This window comes from Chelonoidis abingdonii, chromosome 26, assembly GCF_003597395.2.
Source record: "Chelonoidis abingdonii isolate Lonesome George chromosome 26, CheloAbing_2.0, whole genome shotgun sequence".
NCBI classification, from domain to species: domain Eukaryota; kingdom Metazoa; phylum Chordata; order Testudines; family Testudinidae; genus Chelonoidis; species Chelonoidis abingdonii.
Genome location: NC_133794.1, coordinates 8,726,228 through 8,744,008, shown reverse-complemented (window position 1 = coordinate 8,744,008; position 17,781 = coordinate 8,726,228). Strand labels below are relative to the sequence as shown.

General features: G+C 60.0%; 1 protein-coding gene across 1 annotated transcript; it reads left to right on the top strand.

Moving 5' to 3' along the window:
- Nucleotides 1-5,587: 5,587 nt before the first annotated feature.
- Nucleotides 5,588-17,413, top strand: ARF3 (ARF GTPase 3). The gene is made up of 5 exons (XM_032785615.2): nucleotides 5,588-5,684; nucleotides 13,205-13,392; nucleotides 14,193-14,303; nucleotides 15,298-15,422; nucleotides 15,538-17,413. The coding sequence occupies exons 2-5, from the start codon at nucleotides 13,245-13,247 to the stop codon at nucleotides 15,697-15,699; spliced, it is 546 nt and encodes a 181-aa protein (XP_032641506.1). The 5' UTR covers nucleotides 5,588-5,684; nucleotides 13,205-13,244; the 3' UTR covers nucleotides 15,700-17,413.
- The last annotated feature ends 368 nt before the right edge of the window (nucleotides 17,414-17,781 follow it).

Genomic DNA, 17,781 nt, shown 5'->3' with positions numbered 1-17,781 from the left:
GCAAAGGTTGTGGGCTGAATAGAGGGGCAGCACCCCAACTCCGCAGCTATAACTCCTAGGGCTTTGTGGGAAGGGAACAAGAAGCGTGGGGGAGGGCACTGCAGCAGGGCCAGGGGGGAGCTAAGTACATTTTGTAAATGCTGCAGGGGATCAGTGGTGTGGGGGGGCAGAGGGGGTGTTATGGGGTTCCCAGGAGGTAGTGGGGCTTTCAGGGATGGGGCCAGAGGGACACTGCAGGAGCTGTGCGGGTATGAAGGGGCTCGTCAGCAGAGCAGTGGAGGGGTTGGGGGGATGCTTTGTGGGCAGTGGGGGTATGGGGAGTGGGACGGAGCAGTGAGAGTCAGGCAGACGCAGTGAGGGTCGGGGAGGAGCAGTGGGGCTTGGGGGTGTGCAGTGGGGGGTCAGGCAGAGCAATGGGGCTTGGGAGGACACTGGGGGGGTTGGGAGGAGCAGTGGGGTTGGGGGGATGCAGTGGGGGGTCAGGGCAGAGCAAAGGAGGTCAGGGGATGCAGTGGGGGCAGGGAGACGCAGTGGGGGTTTGGGGCAGAGCAGTTGGATCAGGGGATGCAGTGCGGGATGGGGCGGAGCAGTGAGGTTGGGGCAGAGCAGTGGGGTCAGGAGGACGCAGTGGGGGCAGGGGGATGCAGTGGGGGGTTGGGGCAGAACAGTTGGATCAGGGGATGCAGTGCGGGGTGGGGCGGAGCAGTGGGGTTGGGGCAGAGCAGTGGGGTCAGGGGATGCAGTGCGGGGTGGGGTGGAGCAGTGGGGTTGGGGCAACAGAGTGGGGGACACAGTGGGGGGTTGGGGCAGAGCAGTGGGGTCAGGGGATGCAGTGCGGGGTGGGGTGGAGCAGTGGGGTTGGGGCAACAGAGAGGGGGACACAGTGGGGGGTTGGGGCAGAGCAGTGGGATCAGGGGATGCAGTGCGGGGTGGGGTGGAGCAGTGGGGTTGGGGCAACAGAGTGGGGGGACACAGTGGGGGTTGGGGCAGAGCAGTGGGATCAGGAGGACGCAGTGAGGGCTGGGGGATGCAGTGGAATATCAGGTTTGGGGCATTGGGATGCTCTGGGGGCCGGAGGTGGGTATCAGCAGGGGGCTGGTGTGGGGGATGCCGCGGGTTAATTTATTGCTCTAGGGCAGAGAGCTCAGGGCTTCAGAGCCCGATCAGCGTTACTCAGTTTGTGCGCCCCGTGGGGTCACTGCCTGTTTTCACACCTGTAACCGAGTCTCACAGCAAAGTGCGGCCTTGCTTGGCTATTTTAGCTGCAGCTGCTGGTTCCTGTCAGTAAAAGCACCTGCCTGAGGAGTGACTGTGGTGAATTCACTGGCAGCAGATTCCGGTGCCCGGCGCCGCACAGAGCTGCGGAGACCCCTTCCTGCACCGGACGCTCGCCGGGTGGGGCCTGCTCAGGTCCCCTCTGCTGTTGTGCCCTTCCCATGTGCAGATGCTGGACGGGGCTGGTGCGGTAGCAGGGCTCCTCGCACGGACCCTTTTGGTGGGGATCCCTGGGGGAGCAAAGCCCGCTCCCAGCCCAGGCCCAGCAAATATGATGGTTAAACATTGGAGTGGGGTCCAGTGGTTAGAGTGGGGGGGGAGCCAGGACTCACACCTTCCTTGCGAACGCACATGGCATGTGGGTGGAGGGCTGGGCATTGACAAGATGTCGCCCCACAGCTGATAACAGTGCTGCGAACTTCCTCGCAGCAGTGCCCCCGCAGCTGAGACTGTGCGGATGGGTCCTTGTGTCTGGTTACAGCAGTGCCTCCTGGTGGCAGTGGCTTGCTTGGGCACGGCAGGTTCTCCGTGCCAAGCTCCGTGGCTTGGGCAAAGCAGAGCCCTGGTGCTCAGGGGAGAAGGCTGGGGGCAGTGGAAGGCAGACGGGTGGGCCTGACCCATGAAGCAGACGGTCTGTTTGCAGGGATTTTAAAGCAGCTGCTCAGGGAGGCTACAGGACAGGGAGCTGCCCTGCTAGGCTGCGGGTTCAAATGTGGCCCCAGGGGGCGGGAGGAGGAATGACCATCCAGAGCCCATTACTATCTCGGGAGGTGAGTTTTCTGGGGCTCAACCCCCTGCCCCCCTGACCTGGCCCCAGGCACCCTGAGACCAACTGGTCCCTGGCTAGCAGCTCCCAGGACACATGCACCCCTCTGCCCCAGTGGATTTTGTGTGCCATGACCCCAGTGGCGCAGACATCCCCCCCCGCCACAGAAACCAGCCTGAGCCAAAGGCACCAGAGGGCAGTGGTGGGGGTGGGGGGATGCTGTGGGGGCTGCCAAGGGGTCCCTGCCCAGCCTGGCCTTGACCGTCTACATTCCTTGCTGCAGTGCCCCTCCCCTGACCACCTCCAGGCAGGGGGGCCAGTGCCAGCCTCCCCCTCCCCCTCGCTGATCTGGGGTGAGGAACATTCCCAGGGAGCACAGGCCCCAGAGTAGCCAGAGGATGTGCAGACATTGGCCAGGGAGGGTGGATCATCCTGCCCCCCCGCCACTGACCTGCCTCACCCCCCCATTTCAAACTGCACCGGACCCCCACAGCCCGAGACCAGAGGGGGGCAGTGCTGCAGGGGAAACCCTGCACACCCACCTGTGCCCCCGGGGCCTTCGGCAGGACTGACGGGCAGCAAATGTAAACACGACCCAGTGGGTGCCCTTTGAATGGCAGGCTGGTGACTGTGGAACTCACAGCCACTGGGCATTTAGGGGGGAGGAGAGCTGGGCGGGGTCAGGCTGTTGTGCATGGAGAGGGCAGACGCAATCCCTCATGGGGAATGAGGCAACCACAACCTGATGGGGCAGGGGCCTCCCCTCTGGGCCGCTCGTTCCAGAGCTGGCGTTGGTGCATTTCCTCTGCAGCAGTGGGTGACGGGGAGCGGGCTAGATGGGCCCTCCTGGGATCCAGGACGCTGAGCCAGGGGGCCCCAGGACAGGGCCCGGCCCCCAGTAGAAAGTGTGCTTGGATTCCCAGGCCAGGTGAGCTGGGCAGGAGGGTGTGGGAGCCAGCATTGGCCATGGGGCTGGCAGTCACTGAGGGCTTGGCTACACTGGCACTTTACAGCGCTGCAACTTTCGCGCTCAGGGGTGTGAAAAAACACCCCCCTGAGCGCTGCAAGATGCAGCGCTGTGAAGTGTCAGTGTAATCAGAGCAGCAGTGCTGGGAGCGCGGCTCCCACTCTACACCCGTAAGGGATGTGGTTTACAAGCAGCGCTGGGAGAGCAGCTCTGACTACACTCACACTTCAAAGCGCTGCTGCGGCAGCGATCCCACAGCGCTCCCAGGGCAGCGCTTTGAAATTTCTAATGTAGCCAAGCCCTCAATGTGGAAACCCAGGGCCCCATACCCCACCATGGTGCTGAACCCCCACACGCAGCAAGGTTCAGGGGGCTCAGCTCATGCTGCCAGGGTGCTTACCACCCACCCGGGCAGAGCCGAGGGGTGTCAATGGGGGGGGCTGGGCCTGCCGTGGGGAGGCCCCGCTTGCCAGCATCCTGCTCCCCTAGCAGCTGAGGCAGGACACTCCCTGGGAGCTGAAGGGTCTGACTCATGCTCCAAACACACAGGCCCTGCCCTGACCTCAGCCTGCCCTGCAGCCCAGCCCAGCCTCCAGCCACACAGCATGGGGGGGGGGCGATTGTACAGAGTGCAGAGCTGTGTGTGCGCGCACATGTACATGCGCACAGGGGTCTGTGTGTGTGTGTGTACAGTGTGCAGTGAGGGGGCACTGGGGGGGCTCTGTGTGCAGTGAGGGGGCACTGGGGAGGTTGAGGGATCTGTGTGCAGTGAGTGGAACACTGCAGGGCTCTTTGTGCAGTGAGTAGGCACTGGGGGGCTCAGTGTACAGAGAGTGGGGCATTGGGGGGCTCAGTGTGCAGTTACTGGGGCTCGAGGGGGTTGGGGGCTCTGTGTGCAGTGGGGGGCGCAGGGGAGGTTGGCGGTTCTGTGCAGTAAGGGGGCGCAGGGGGGGTTGGGGGCTCTGTGCAGTGAGTGAGCACTGGGGGGCTCAGTGTGCAGACAGTGGGGTACTGGGGGGCTCAGTGTGCAGTTAGTGGGGCTTGGGGAGTTGGGGGCTCTGTGCAGTGAGGGGATGCAGGGGGGGTTGGGGGCTTTGTGCAGTGAGGGGGCACTGGGGGGTTCTGTGTGCAATGCACTCATGCCTTGGGGAAGGAGGGAACCCTGGAGCTCCCAGACTGCAGCTGAAGTGCACTGACGCACCTGCACTGACCCAACCCAGGCGTCCTGACTCCCAGCCGGTGGGTGCCCAGCCCCAGGAGTAGCCATGCTCAGCCCCAGGGCTACTCCTCTCCTCTCCTCCCATGTGCGTCCACACTGCAAGGCGCAGTGTGCCACCTGCTGTGGGAGAGTGGCACAGGCTGCTGTGGGGTGCTGCCAGCTGGCTCCCCGGGGGCGGGGGGAAGTTCTGCTCTGGGCAAGCAGCACCCCAGGGCCTTGAGCGACCTGCCTGTATGCAGCGACTGGGCTAGGGGACCGGGGGAGCTGATGGTCACATGGGGAACATTCCTGCCTTATTCCCTACTCGCGCTGCAGGGGAGCCTCCTCCTACTGCACTGCGCCCTCGCCACTTGTGCAGCGGGACCCGCATATGCACGTCTCCTGCTAATGCACCATGACCCCCCATGCACGTCACCCCCGCTAATGCACCACAGGCCCCCATGGACCATGACCCCCATTCACGTCACCCCCTAACGCACCACAGCCCCAAAGAACATCTCCCTCTAATGCGTCATGACCCCCATGCATGTCACCCCCACTAATGCACCATGACCCTTCCATACACATCTCCTGCTAATGCACCACAGCCCCCATGCACGTGTCCCGCTAATGCATCACGACCCCATGCACATCTCCCACTAATGTACCATGACCCCTGCATGCATGCCACCCCTGCTAATGCACCTCACCCCCATGCACATCATCCTGCTAATACACCATGACCCCATGCACATCTGCTAATGCACCATGACCCCCGCATGCACATTTCCCCCTGCTAATACACCACAGCCCCCAAGCACATAGCCTGCTAATGCACCTGTCCCCCATGCACGTCACCCCCACTAATGCACCTCGCCCCCCCATGAATATCACCTCTGGCTAATGGATCAAGGCCCCCCATGCATGTCACCTCCCCGCTAATACACCACAGCCCCCCATGCACATGTCCAGCTAATGCACCACGGCCCCACCATGCACGTCACCCCCCTGCACACTCCCGATGGCACCTCACCATCATGAATCTCAGCCTCGCTATTCACACTCCAGCCCCCGCGCGTCCCACTCCCGCCCTGGTGTGACCCCCCGCCCACAGACACGCATCACCCCCGGTAACAGCCCCACCCCAGCGCCCCCAGCCATGCACAAGACCCACGATGCTTCACACTCCCAGTTCCCCAATGCAGCCCCAATGCAGCCCCCCTTGCACTTCCCCTCCCCCACTAGTGCAGCAGCTCCCCCCCCTTGCATTGCTGCAGCTGCTGCCATGGAGATGGGTTGCTGATCTCGCGAGGTTTGCTGCCCCCCCTCCCCAGAGTTAGGCGAGAAGTCTCGCGAGATCCCCGGGTGTGTGCACGGGGCCTGCTGCTTCCGGCTGGGGGGGAGGGGGCTCGCTGCAGAGTCAGCTGGGGAGGAGGAGGAGGGGGCGGGAGGAAGAGCGCGATCCGGAGCCGGAGCAGGTAGGTGCGGGGTGCAGGGGCCTGGGGAGTAGCAGCCTGTCCCCTGGGGGCCACGCTCAGTGGGTGCATGGGGGGGGAGCAGGCCAGCCCCTGGGGGCCCATGCAATGGGTCTGTACTCCAGGGGGGCACGTTCAGTGGGGTGCATGGGGGGGGAGCAGGCCAGCGCCCTGGGGGCCCATGCAATGGGTCTGTACTCCAGGGGGGTCCAAACTACCATTAGGATGGTAACTGGAATTTTAATTAAACGCGACACAAAACAGCATATGAATTTATTTATTAAAGCTGAACCAGCCCTAAATGTTTTGCGACACAGAAATTATTCTCTGATCAAAACATGATTTACATTTAAACTACATGATTTATTAAAGGAACAAGAGGGCGCTTAACTGATATTCAATGAATTAGAACTGATTAGTTTGGGTCAACAGGGAAAATTTTCCAAATTGGACGTAAGAAAAGTGTGTAGAGTATTTACTTCCTATTCACCTGAAGTGTCTTTGAAAATGAGACACAGCTCCTTAAGTTACTTAGGCCTGAATAAGCTAATGAATCATCACATACCAGCACTACACAATTTGAGCAGGAAAACAAAGATGAATCCCATATCTAACTGTGTATGTTTGTTGAAAAAACAGTGGGTTCCCAATTTTCATGTTTAAAAAAGAAACATTTCTGAGAGATGGTCTAAATGAAATTGCGCTCATTGAGAGTTGCCAAGTTAAACAACCTGTGCTGCTTGTAGATAAGAGAGAGACAGGAACACTTAGAACTTCATAATTCCAGGGCTAGTGGTATTTTCGTCGTGGTATAAAGGGGAGGGTAATGGATTCTGTGATATTTCTGTCCATTGTCAGGATAAAAAAGCATTGTGCAGAGCTGCTGCTCTTTTCGCTTTAGCAGAGGCTGCAGTAGGAAAGCAGCTGCTGAAGATAAGCCAGCCGTGTTTTTTTTCCACATCCACATTTATGCAGGGCTGAACCTGAAGGCACTGGCGATAGGCACAAGTTTAAATGTGATTTTAAAACTATATTACTTAAATTTTTTCTAATCAGTTTCTACCTTGAAGATAAACTCAGGCATTTTAAATATCAATTTGTGACTTGGTCTTCCCCTCCTCCCCCCCGATGACTGTCTTTTCATAGATTTATCAGGAAAAACCATCAGTGTTAACAACATTCAGCTGAAACGGCAGAACGGAATTTGCCAAGCAAAATGTAATTACCCCATTATGGGAATTTTGCGTTAGGAAACTGGGATTAAGCCCCTATTCATAAAGCTTGTCTAAAGAATGAAAATGGATTTGGATAGGCATTAAAGCGGTCTATAAAATTTGATAGCTGAAACATCAAGGACCAATTGTGACACCAGAACCAACTCACGCATGGGAGACAGTCCACTGAAATCAGTGGGCCAAATTACAAATAAGAGGTAAGATTGTGCAATCGTGACAGTCTCCCTGCATTTACCAGAACTTCTTTACACATAAGTGAGTGGGTCCAAGTGAATGTAAGGGTGCATATGAATTACACCACTTTATGTATCACTCTGAACTTTGTCCGATTGGGTGACTCACTTGGAATAAAGTTACTATAATTTTTAACCCAGGGATAGCAGAGATTATTGGTTGTGCATTCACAAAAGATAACCCAGAGTAAAGAGAGGAAGTTAAGAAGGGGGAAATTTAGGCTGAATATCAAGAAAAACTTGATGGAAGCAGTAAAAGCCCCTTATTTTAGACTTTATAAAACAAAATTGACAAAATCTAAACAATGGACTGTAGGACCAATCCTGCAATGCCATGATAGAATAGACTGAATGACCTTACAGGTCCTTTTCAGCTCTAACCTCTATGGTTTAATAAAATATTCTATGAAAGCGCATAGAAGCTTTTCTTTACATCTCATACTGACAGGTGCTATTCTTCAGCAGCTGTGTGCCCTAGTTCATGCTTGGCCATTTGTTCAAACAATATGCAAAGGAAAGTTGCACCACCTACTGCATCCTCAGTACATTTTCTGAAGCAGTAATGTTTTCTCTCCTAACCAGTTTTTGTGCTGGAGCACATGACTGAGATAAGGGGGTTCCAAAATTCCTAAGTTATGCAGATAAATTTCTTTTTAATCAAAATTACCTTTAGAAATAATTTCACCACAACACTCTTTATCTACATTACCACCAAGAAAGAAGAAAAATTAAGTAGATCATGATTGGGCGGAATTCCAAGTTTAATAGAGTCATATTCATAGACACTCCCAACAGTCCCAGGTTTTTGTCGCTGCTTTGACCTGCAAAGCCTGCTTCCTGGTGAATCAGCTCCTGTCCTGCACAGGCTGGCTAGGCTCAGCCCCTTGCTCCAGGATCCTTGTTTCCTGTTCCCACTTTCTCCTTCCTCCCCAGCCCTGGCCTCCTGAGAGCCTTTCCTGCCCCCCTTTCCTTTTGAGCCGGGCACATTGTTTCCAGAAATATGGAGCTGAGCCCAGCCAGCTGCAGGACAGAGCCACAGGAGCCACCTCTGAGGGTGAGTGCGGGAGTGGACTTTCTCTGGCAAACACCCTGCCCACGGCCTGCAGGGCGGGATCCATCCTGCTGGTTAAACCAATGGGCAATGTGGTACGGTATGTATTCTATCACTAATAAATCCAATCTGATGTTTACCTTGAATTCATCACAATGCTCATGCTTTCCTGACATAGCTGCGCTGGGGCCTTGATCTTGGCCCAAAGTGCTGAAAATTGGACCTGTGTTGAATAACTGATTTTTCCTCTTTGGTGACTTAAATTGAATATATACAACAAGAACAAAAATCAGTTTGGTTTTGATTTTTCTAGGAAAACAAAGTTTTAAAAAATTCTTGGGTCAACAAAATTGTTTCTTTGCCTCGCAAAATGAGTGTTTCGTTTTTTTTTTTTCAAGTTTATAACTTTTAAAAATAAATTGGTGAAATTCTGAAATGCTTTCGCTAAATGAAAGTCAAATGTTTTTTTGAAACATGCTTAAATTAACCATTTTGACATTCTTTCAATTTTTAAAAAAATTTTATGTGATTCAAACAATTTGCCAAAAATTGACCCAAATTCAATAATTTGTTTGCGTCAACCAAACTCTGCAATTTTTCAGCAAATACTTGCTACAAAAATGTTCATCCAGCGTCTACTGAGAACCCTTACAGTTCTATTGGAATCAGTCTTACATGCACCCATTGATCCATTAAGGAGATATTTTTCAAATCTTAACAGAGTTGGGAAAGTAACAAAAATATTGCTGATAGTTTTAAATTAACTATAATATATGTCTGTTACTTACCCGGCTTGGCACCCTCGGAACGGTTACCCAAAATCAAGACTTTTGCCTCTGCCCTGCCGTCCCCAGGGCTGGCCTGCTCCCCCATGCACCCCCTGAGCGTGCCCCCTCGAGTACAGACCATTGCATGGGCCCCAGGGCTGGCCTGCTCCCCACCCTGTTTCCCACTTGAATGTGCCCCCTGGGTACAACCCATTGCATGGGCGCCCAGGAGCTGGCCTGCTCCCCCGCCATGTACCCTAAGCGTGCCCCCTGGTACCGGCCCATTGCATGGGCCCCGGTGGCCGGCCTGCTCCCCCCCATCACCCCACTAGCGTGCCCCCCTGGAATACAGACCGCAGTGCATGGCCCCGGGGGCTGGCCTGCTCCGCACCCAGCGTACCCACTGAATGTGCCCCTGAGTACGACCATGCTGCCTCCCAGGGGGCTGGCCTGGTCTCCCCCCCATGTACCCCACTGAGTGTGCCCCCCAGAGTACAGGCCCCCATTGTATGGCCCAGGGGATGCCTGGTCTCCCCCCATGTACGCCCACTGAGTGTGCCCCTCAGACTACAGGCCCCATGTGCATGCCCACAGGTGCCTGCCCCCCCCCATGCACCCCACTGAGGCGTGGCCCCTGGTACAGACCATGCATGGCCCCCAGGGAGCTGGCCTGCTCCTCCCCATTACCCACTGGAATGTTGCCCCCCTGGAGTACAGACATTGCATGACCCCAGGGGGCTGGCTGCTCCCCGCCCAGCACCCCACTGGTGTGGCCCCTGGATACAGACCATTGCATAGGCCCCAGGGGTGGGCCTGCCTCCCCCCCATGTTACCACTGAATGTGCCCCCTGGATACAACCCCATTGCATGAGCCCCAGAGAGCTGGCCTGCTCCCCCCATTGTTACCACTGAGCGTGCCCCCCTGGATACAGGCCCCATTGCATGAGCCCCCCAGGGAGCTGGCCTGCTCCCCCCTGTTAACCGCACTGAGCGTGCCCCCTGGAGTACAGGCCCCATTTGGCATGGGCCCCAGGGGCTGGCTGTCCGCCCCCTAGTGTACCCCACTGAGCATGCCCCCCTGGAGTACAGACATTGCATGGGCCCCAAAAGGCTGGCCTGCTCCCACCCATGCACCCCACTGAGCGTGCCCCTGGAGTACGAGACCCATTGCATGGAGCCCGCAGGGGCTGGCCTCTCCCCCCTGCCCCACTGAGCATGCCCCCTGAGTACAGACCCGATTGCATGGGCCCCGGAGCCCTCAGGAGCTGCCGCTCTCCCCAGTACCCACTGAATGTGCCCCCCTGGAGTACAGGACCATTGCATGGGCCCCAGGGGCTGGCCTGCCCCCCATCCCACTGAGCGTGGCCCTGAGTACAGACCATGCATGGGCCCCGGGGCTGCCTGCTCCCACCCCATGCACCCCACTGAAGCGTGGCCCCTGGATTAACAGCCCATGCATGGGACCCCCAGGGCGCGGCCTGCCCGCCCCCATCGCACCGCCACTGAACGTGCCCCCCTGGAGTACATACCCATTGCATGGCCCCCAGGGGGCTGGGCTTCCTCCCCGCTGCACCCCACTGAGCGTGGACCCCTGGAGTTTTCAAGGGGGGGGGGACCCACTTGCATGGGGCCCAGGCGCTGGGCCTGCTCCCCCCCAGCCCCACTGAGCGTGCCCCGAAGACAGCCATTGCATGGCCCCCAGGGGCGGGCTGCTCCCCCCCATGGCACCCCACTGAACGGGCCCCCTGAACAGACCCATTGCATGGGCCCCCGGGCTGGGCCTGCCCCCACCCATGCACCCCCTGAGCGTGCCCCCTGAGTAGCAGGACCATCTGCATGGCCCCAGGCGCTGGCTGCTCCCCCCCCTCACCCCGAAGTGCCCCGCCTGGTATCAGACCATTGCATGGGCCCAGAGCGGCGACTTGGCCTGCTCCGCCCCATGCACCATGACGTGCCCTGGAGTACAGACATTGCATGGGCCCTCAGAGGCTGGCCTGCTCCCCCCACGTACCCACTGAGCGTGCTCCCCTGACATGAAGCCCCCATTGCATGGCCCCCAGGGGCTGGCTCTCCCTATGTACCCCACGAACGTGCCCCCCTGGAGTACAGACCCATTGCATGGCCCCCAGGGCGCTGGCCTGCTCCCCCCCATGCACCCACTGAAAGCCCCGGGGTGGGTCTGTACTCCAGGGGGGCACATTCAGTGGGTACATGGGGAGGAGCAGGCCAGCTCCCTGGGGGCCCATGCAATGAGTCTGTACTCCAGGGGGCCACGCTCAGTGGGGTGCATGGGGGGGAGCAGGCCACCCCCTGTGGGCCCATGCAATGGGGCCTGTAGTCTGAGGGGGCACACTCAGTGGGGTACATGGGGGGGAGACCAGGCCAGTCCCCTGGGGGCCCATACAATGGGGCCTGTACTCTGGGGGGGCACACTCAGTGGGGTACATGGGGGGGAGACCAGGCCAGCCCCCTGGGAGGCCCATGCAATGGGGCCCGTTCTCCGGGGGGGCATGCTCCGTAGGGTGCATGGGGGGAGCAGGACTGATCCCCCGGCGGGGTGGGGGTTTGGGTGCAGGCCATCTGGGGATGCATGGGCTGCAGTGGGCTCTGTTACCTGGAGGGGCTGGGGGGGCAGCTGGCCTGCCCTGTCACTGAGCATGGGGAGCCCTGGTAGTGGGGATGTCTCAGACTCAGCAGGGGTGGCTGGACCCAGGTGTCCCTCGCCCCTGGGCCCCATCCAGAGTGGAGTGTCTGGGGGCGGGGGTGTTGTGCCTCAGGGAGATTGGGGAGCCCAGCTGGGGCCTGCCAGCATCCCGACGGGGGCAGCAGGCCTTGCCCCCCTGCTGCTGGGGGAGGCTGGTTTTGGGGTCCTATTTGCAGACCCCAAAAGTGGAAGGGGCTGAGAGCCCGGGGGGGGCAGTCCTTCCAAAGAGTGGGTGCAGATCTGTTCTCTGAGCAGGTTCACCCCTGAGGCTTGGGGGCTACCTTCCCCCCAAGGGGCCCTTCTTTCCTGGGGTGGGGGGCAGCAGGGCCTGGGGTCTTGTCCCCATGCTGACCAGAGAGTGAACCCTCTGTGGGTTTTTCTGGAGGGGAGCTCCCCCCATTATCACTTGTGAAGTGTTGGGGGTGCAAGGCAGGGAGCGTTGTCGTGCTTCGTTATTAATCATTTTAGGTGGGTAGGTCACAGCCCTGGGGGTCCTGGGGCCTACCTTAATGGGGGGCTGCTGGGAGGGCCCAGTGCTGTCGGGCGGGGGGTGCTCATGGGTCTGGGGCATCTGGGCCTGGGGGCGTCTGAGGGGGGCCCTGGCAGGCTGTAGAGGAGAAGGATCAGGCACTGGTGCTGGGATCAGTGGGAGGCGTAGGGGGGCGCTGATACCCCGAGGGCAGGGAATGGCCTAAACGCCAGGGAGAGGGAAATGGTCTGGAAAGGTGAGAGGTGCCCCCTTCCTCTGCGCAGGTGCTATGTACAGGCATGGGGAAGTGGGGGGTTGGGAGCCAGTTCCCAGCTCTGGAAGGGGAGTGGCTGGAGGCTGGGAATTCCTCTGTTGACTCTGTGGCCTTGGGCAAATCCCTGTCTCAGTGCCTCAGTTTCCCCATTTGTGTTAAGGCTGGTCTGGACCCACCTCCTGGGGGCTGCGGTTGGCAGGTGCTGGGGCAAGGCCTGTTTTGATTGGCTCGCATGTTAGGAGCCTGGGCAATGGACCCCTCCTCCCCCAGCCCTGCGTGCGCTGCTCCTGGGCCTCGCTGGCAGCACTGCCGGCGCCTTGGGGGGCCGACACTCCGTGTAGGGGGAGCAAGGGCTGCCGAGTCAGCTGGCCCTGGTGGGTGCTGGGCACGGCCTGGCACAGCTGCCCCCCGGCTCTGCCTTTCAGTATTGTGACAAGGGAGAAAGGTCCCTTGTGGGGCGCACAAAGCCAGCCTGTGGCACTGCCCTGGGCTCCAGGCTGATCCTTCTCACTGATTGCCCGCGGGTCTCCCCTCTGCCCCCCGCCCAGGGGCCTGGGTAGCCTGAAGCCAAAGGGCCAGCAGGGCCCCTGACTGTCCTGCTGGCCATGGCTGCAGAACAGATGGGGACCAGTGCTGGGCCGGCCGGGCATCGAGCCACCCAGTGCCCCGCCCGACCCCGTCCTGCCGTGGAGCTGGGCTCCTGGGGCTTGCGCCCCCCTGCAGCCAGGTGCCCTGGGAGCTGCCGTCTCCGCGGGCGCCTGATGCCGGTCTTGCCCTTCCCGCTGCCCAGGAACTGCGAGCAAGCCGGCCCCAGGAGCCCTCGCACCACCATGGGCAACATCTTCGGGAACCTGCTGAAAAGCCTGATCGGCAAGAAGGAGATGCGCATCCTGATGGTGGGGCTGGACGCGGCTGGGAAGACCACCATCCTCTACAAGCTGAAGCTCGGCGAGATCGTTACCACTATCCCCACCATCGGTAGGGCCAGGAGCCGGGCCGCGGCCCCTGGGGCTCCCATCAGCCGGCCCGGCCGCGGGGACAGGGACTCCCATGTGACGGGCTAGCTGGGCGGCAGGAGGAAAGGGCCAGCTGACCCATAACGGGCCTGGGCCCTGGCTGGCGTCTAGGGTGGTTTGGCTCCCCATAGGACATTTCATCACGGCTCCTGAGTCCTGTCGGCAGCGGGGGGGCGGGATGGGGTGGGACTGGTGGGTTAGAGCAGGGAGGCTCGGAGCCAGGACTCCTGGGTTCTCTCCCCAGCTCTGGGAAGGGAGTGGGGGCTGGTGGGTTAGAGCAGGGAGGCTGGGAGCCAGGACTCCTGGGTTCTCTCTCCAGCTCTGGGAGGGGAGTGGGGGCTGGTGGGTTAGAGCAGGGAGGCTGGGAGCCAGGACTCCTGGGTTCTATTGCAGCTCTGGGAGGGGAGGGGAGGGGAGTGGAGTCTAGTGGTTAGAGGGGAGGAGTTGGGAGTCAGAATCCTGGGTTTTTTGTCCAGCTTTGCTGCAGTGTGAACTTGGAGGCAAGTTGCTGACCTCTATGCCTCAATTTCCTCATCTGAATCTGCACCGCCCTGTCCCCCTCCCTGCCTCAGTTTCTTCTTTGCCCATTGAGAGGCTCCTGTGTGAGATGAGTTTGCTGGATCTCAGTCTAGTGCCTGGAGACCCCACAGTGGCTGGCACTGGGCAGTGCCCCTCACTGCATGGGCAAAGAGGGTTGAGCCCCCACTGTGGGCAGGGCTGGCTGCCCCCATGTCTGTGGCTAACCCCCCACCCACCTTGCAGGGTTCAACGTGGAGACTGTCGAGTACAAGAACATCAGCTTCACTGTGTGGGACGTGGGCGGCCAGGACAAGATCCGGCCCCTGTGGCGGCACTACTTCCAGAACACCCAGGGTATGGCGGGCTTTCCCTCCCCCCAGCGGTCGTCTAGGGCTGGCTGAGTATCTGGGGGGGAAGGAGGGGTACGATGTTTCTCTCTCTCCTGCTCCTAGGGTGACCAGATCACAACACTAACGTTTTGGGACACGCTGGGGTGCCGTCAGCCCCGCCCACAGTCCACCCCTGCTCCTCCCAGGCTCCGTCCCTGCTCTGTGCCAGGTCCCACCCCCTGCCCGCTCGCCCCCCCCACTGTGCCCTTGCTGAGTCCCTCCTCAGCAGTCCCACCGCACTCTCACCCTACAGTGCCGCATTCCCTCTTGCAGATGGGTACCGCGCCCCCCCCGCTCTTCCTGCCCAAGGACCGCCCTCACTCCCATTGCCCTACCGTAATATCTTCTCCGCTCCCGCCATTCCATCCTCCGCTCTAATCCCGGCCGCCCCCCCCCCAGAAAGCGCTAAGCACCCTCAAACAGCTGTGGGGGGAGGAGTGGGGACATGGTGCACTGGGGGGAGAAGGAGGCGAGGAGGGGGGAGCTTGTTTGCAATTTTTTCCAGCGCCTCCCTCCTGCTCGCCTCCTTACCCGAATATCAGAACAAATGGCGTCTCGATCGAACACTGATCTGGACACGGGACAAGGGGTTAAATATCAGAGCAGTCCTGGTTTTATGGGGAGATCTGGTCACCCTACCTGCTCCCCCCTCCCCCGCCATGGTGTGGGGTGGGGGAAAAGAATTGGTAAATGACTTTGTTCAACCCCCCATTGGAGGGGTTTGGGGGCGCATGGTCACCCCCTCCAAGGTGGGGTGGTAAGGAGGGGTTTGGGGGCGCATGGTCACCCCCTCCAAGGTGGGGTGATGAGTTTGGGGGCGCATGGTCACCCCCTCCAAGGTGGGGTGGTAAGGAGGGGTTTGGGGGCACACACTGTCACACTGCCCCGGAGGGGGTGGGGCTGCCTAGCTGGGGGTCAGAGTAACTCCCCCACTGTCAGTGCCCTCCCTCCACCCCCAGGGCTGATCTTTGTGGTGGACAGCAATGACCGAGAGCGGGTGAACGAGGCGCGCGAGGAGCTGATGCGGATGCTGGCCGAGGATGAGCTGCGGGACGCTGTGCTCCTCGTCTTCGCCAACAAGCAGGTGGGTGTCACGTCCCCCCCAGGACCCCCCCAGCCTCGGCCGCCCTGGGACTGAATTCTCCGTGGGTGAGGTGCCCGTCATCGGGTCAGCTTGTAACCGCCCCTGTGCCCCCCAGGACCTGCCCAACGCCATGAACGCGGCAGAGATCACGGACAAGCTGGGCCTGCACTCCCTGCGTCACCGCAACTGGTACATCCAGGCCACGTGCGCCACCAGCGGCGACGGGCTCTACGAGGGCCTGGACTGGCTGGCCAACCAGCTGAAGAACAAGAAGTGAGCACGAGCTGCCCCCCCCCCCGCGCCCCTGCGCTGTGGGGGGCCAGGCGGAGCCGCCCTTCTGCCCACCCCCTCAGGCTGGCAGGACCCGTTGGCTCTTCCCCCCTCCCCTCTCGCTGGGTTTTGCTTTCTTTCCGGCACCGGTTGCTGTGGGTTTGATTTGGGGTCTCGGGTCTGGTCCCCCCTCCCCCCCGGGATTTGCACGGTTCTTGGGGTGTGTGCGCGTGTGATGAATATATCGATATATAAATATATATGGGGGGCGGGGGGCATCTGCTTCCGTGCTGGGGTAGCCCCCTGCCACCCGGGGGGGGCACCGACAGCCCCGCGTGGAGCAGTGGCCTTTCTTTTGTGTTGTTTTTCTGTTGTTCTTGGTGCCCTGTGACGTGACTCTAAACACAGAGGTGAATTTCTCAAGGCAGCTTTAAGCTTCTGTGGCAGGGGGGGCTGCTGGTCTGTGCTGGGGGGCAGGGGACACCGCAAGGGGAGGCGGGCAGCTGGGGGAATTGTTTCTGGGTCTCATCCCATTCCATCTTTCACCGGGGGGGGAGGGGGTTGTATCACTTGCTAGGGCAGTGCCTCCTGCTGGCAGCGTGGCCCTTCCCCCCCACTCCCCCTGCACATTCCCAGCTCCCCTGCACCACCCTGTACAGACACGGGGGGGGGGCTGGCAGAGCTGGTGGGGGACTGGCCAGTGCAGTCTCTGTGGCAGGGAGGGGAACGTTCCTGAAGGGCGAGAGAGGGGCCAGGCTGTGGATTCAGTGGCAGAATCGGGACCATAGTGGAAATTGCTCCCCCCCAGCCTCTCCACACACCCCCCGGGTTTCAGACGCTGCCGGACCCAGCGTCCCCGTGCGCTTCCCTGTGTCTCCACTGGGACGGCGCCCCGACAGCACTCACAGCTGCTCAATGAGTCCCCAAGGTGGCCCCAGAGCCTGCTGCGGGGCCCCAGGTTCATCCCCCCCCCACCACACCAAATCATGTCACTTCAAGAGGCAGGATTCCTCCCTCTGCAGCAGCCCCCCCACATTCCCCAGCACCCGCCTCCTCGGCAGCAATGGGGGGTAATCCAGTTATCATGACCTCCTGCAGTGGGGACACCCCGAGAAGTGCCTGTTGGGCTAAGCAGGATTTCGGGGAGATGCATCAGGGACCCCCCGCTGCCCCCCCCAGGACTTGCCCATAGCAGAGGGGTGGGAGCCCTGAGGATCCTGCCCCCAGGGGCTGGTGGTGAGAGCACCTTAGCTCAGGTTGGGCTGGGTAATTAGCGGCTGTTTCTCAGTGGGCTGGTTAGCAAGGAGTGTGTTGTTTTTTAATTTGTCTCACCCCATCAGTCATGCATGTGACCCCCCTCATCCCCCTCCCCCAAGATGAGGGAAATTGGGCCTCACTCACTCCCCCCGGCTTGGGGAGCCACCTAACCAGCCAGCAGAGGCAGCGATTCACCAGTGACTCCTGCGCCTTGAAGCCCCCGCCCCACCCCGTGTGCAGCACAGTGATTGTAATGAGAACCCCCCGGGGCGGGCGGATTGACTGTCAGCTCCTCCCCAGCACATGTATTTATGCCCCCGGTCTCTGCTTGGTGTGACATGTTGCCTGTGGTTCTGCCCTGGGACATGGGCCGTGTGTATAGCACCCCCCCCCCCCCGGCTCTTGGAGTGCTGGATACACGAGGACTCCTGTACCCCCGTTGAATATTAAACACGTTTTATGTAGTGCTGGCCCTGTGTCGCTTCTTTCACCTCCCCGGGGCTGCCAGAGGAACTGATACCCCCAACTACTCTCTCAGGCGGGGAGGAGCCAGGACTCCTGGGTTCTCTCCCCTGCTCTGAGAGGGGAGTGGGGGTCTAATGGGTTAGAGCTGGGGGAGGGGGTTGGGACTCCCCATCGCACTTGGGCTGAGCCCGTATGTGGCCCAGATCTGTTGTCCTCACCCCCATCAGTGCCAGTGAAGCCAGGTCCCCTGGGCGGGCTGGGGAAGGGGTGATGGACAGGCTGGGTCTGACTTTAATTAGAAACAGCTTAGGGGAGCAATGGTGCTTCTGGGGCAGGAAGATCCGCAGCCAGAAAGAAGCTTTACCCC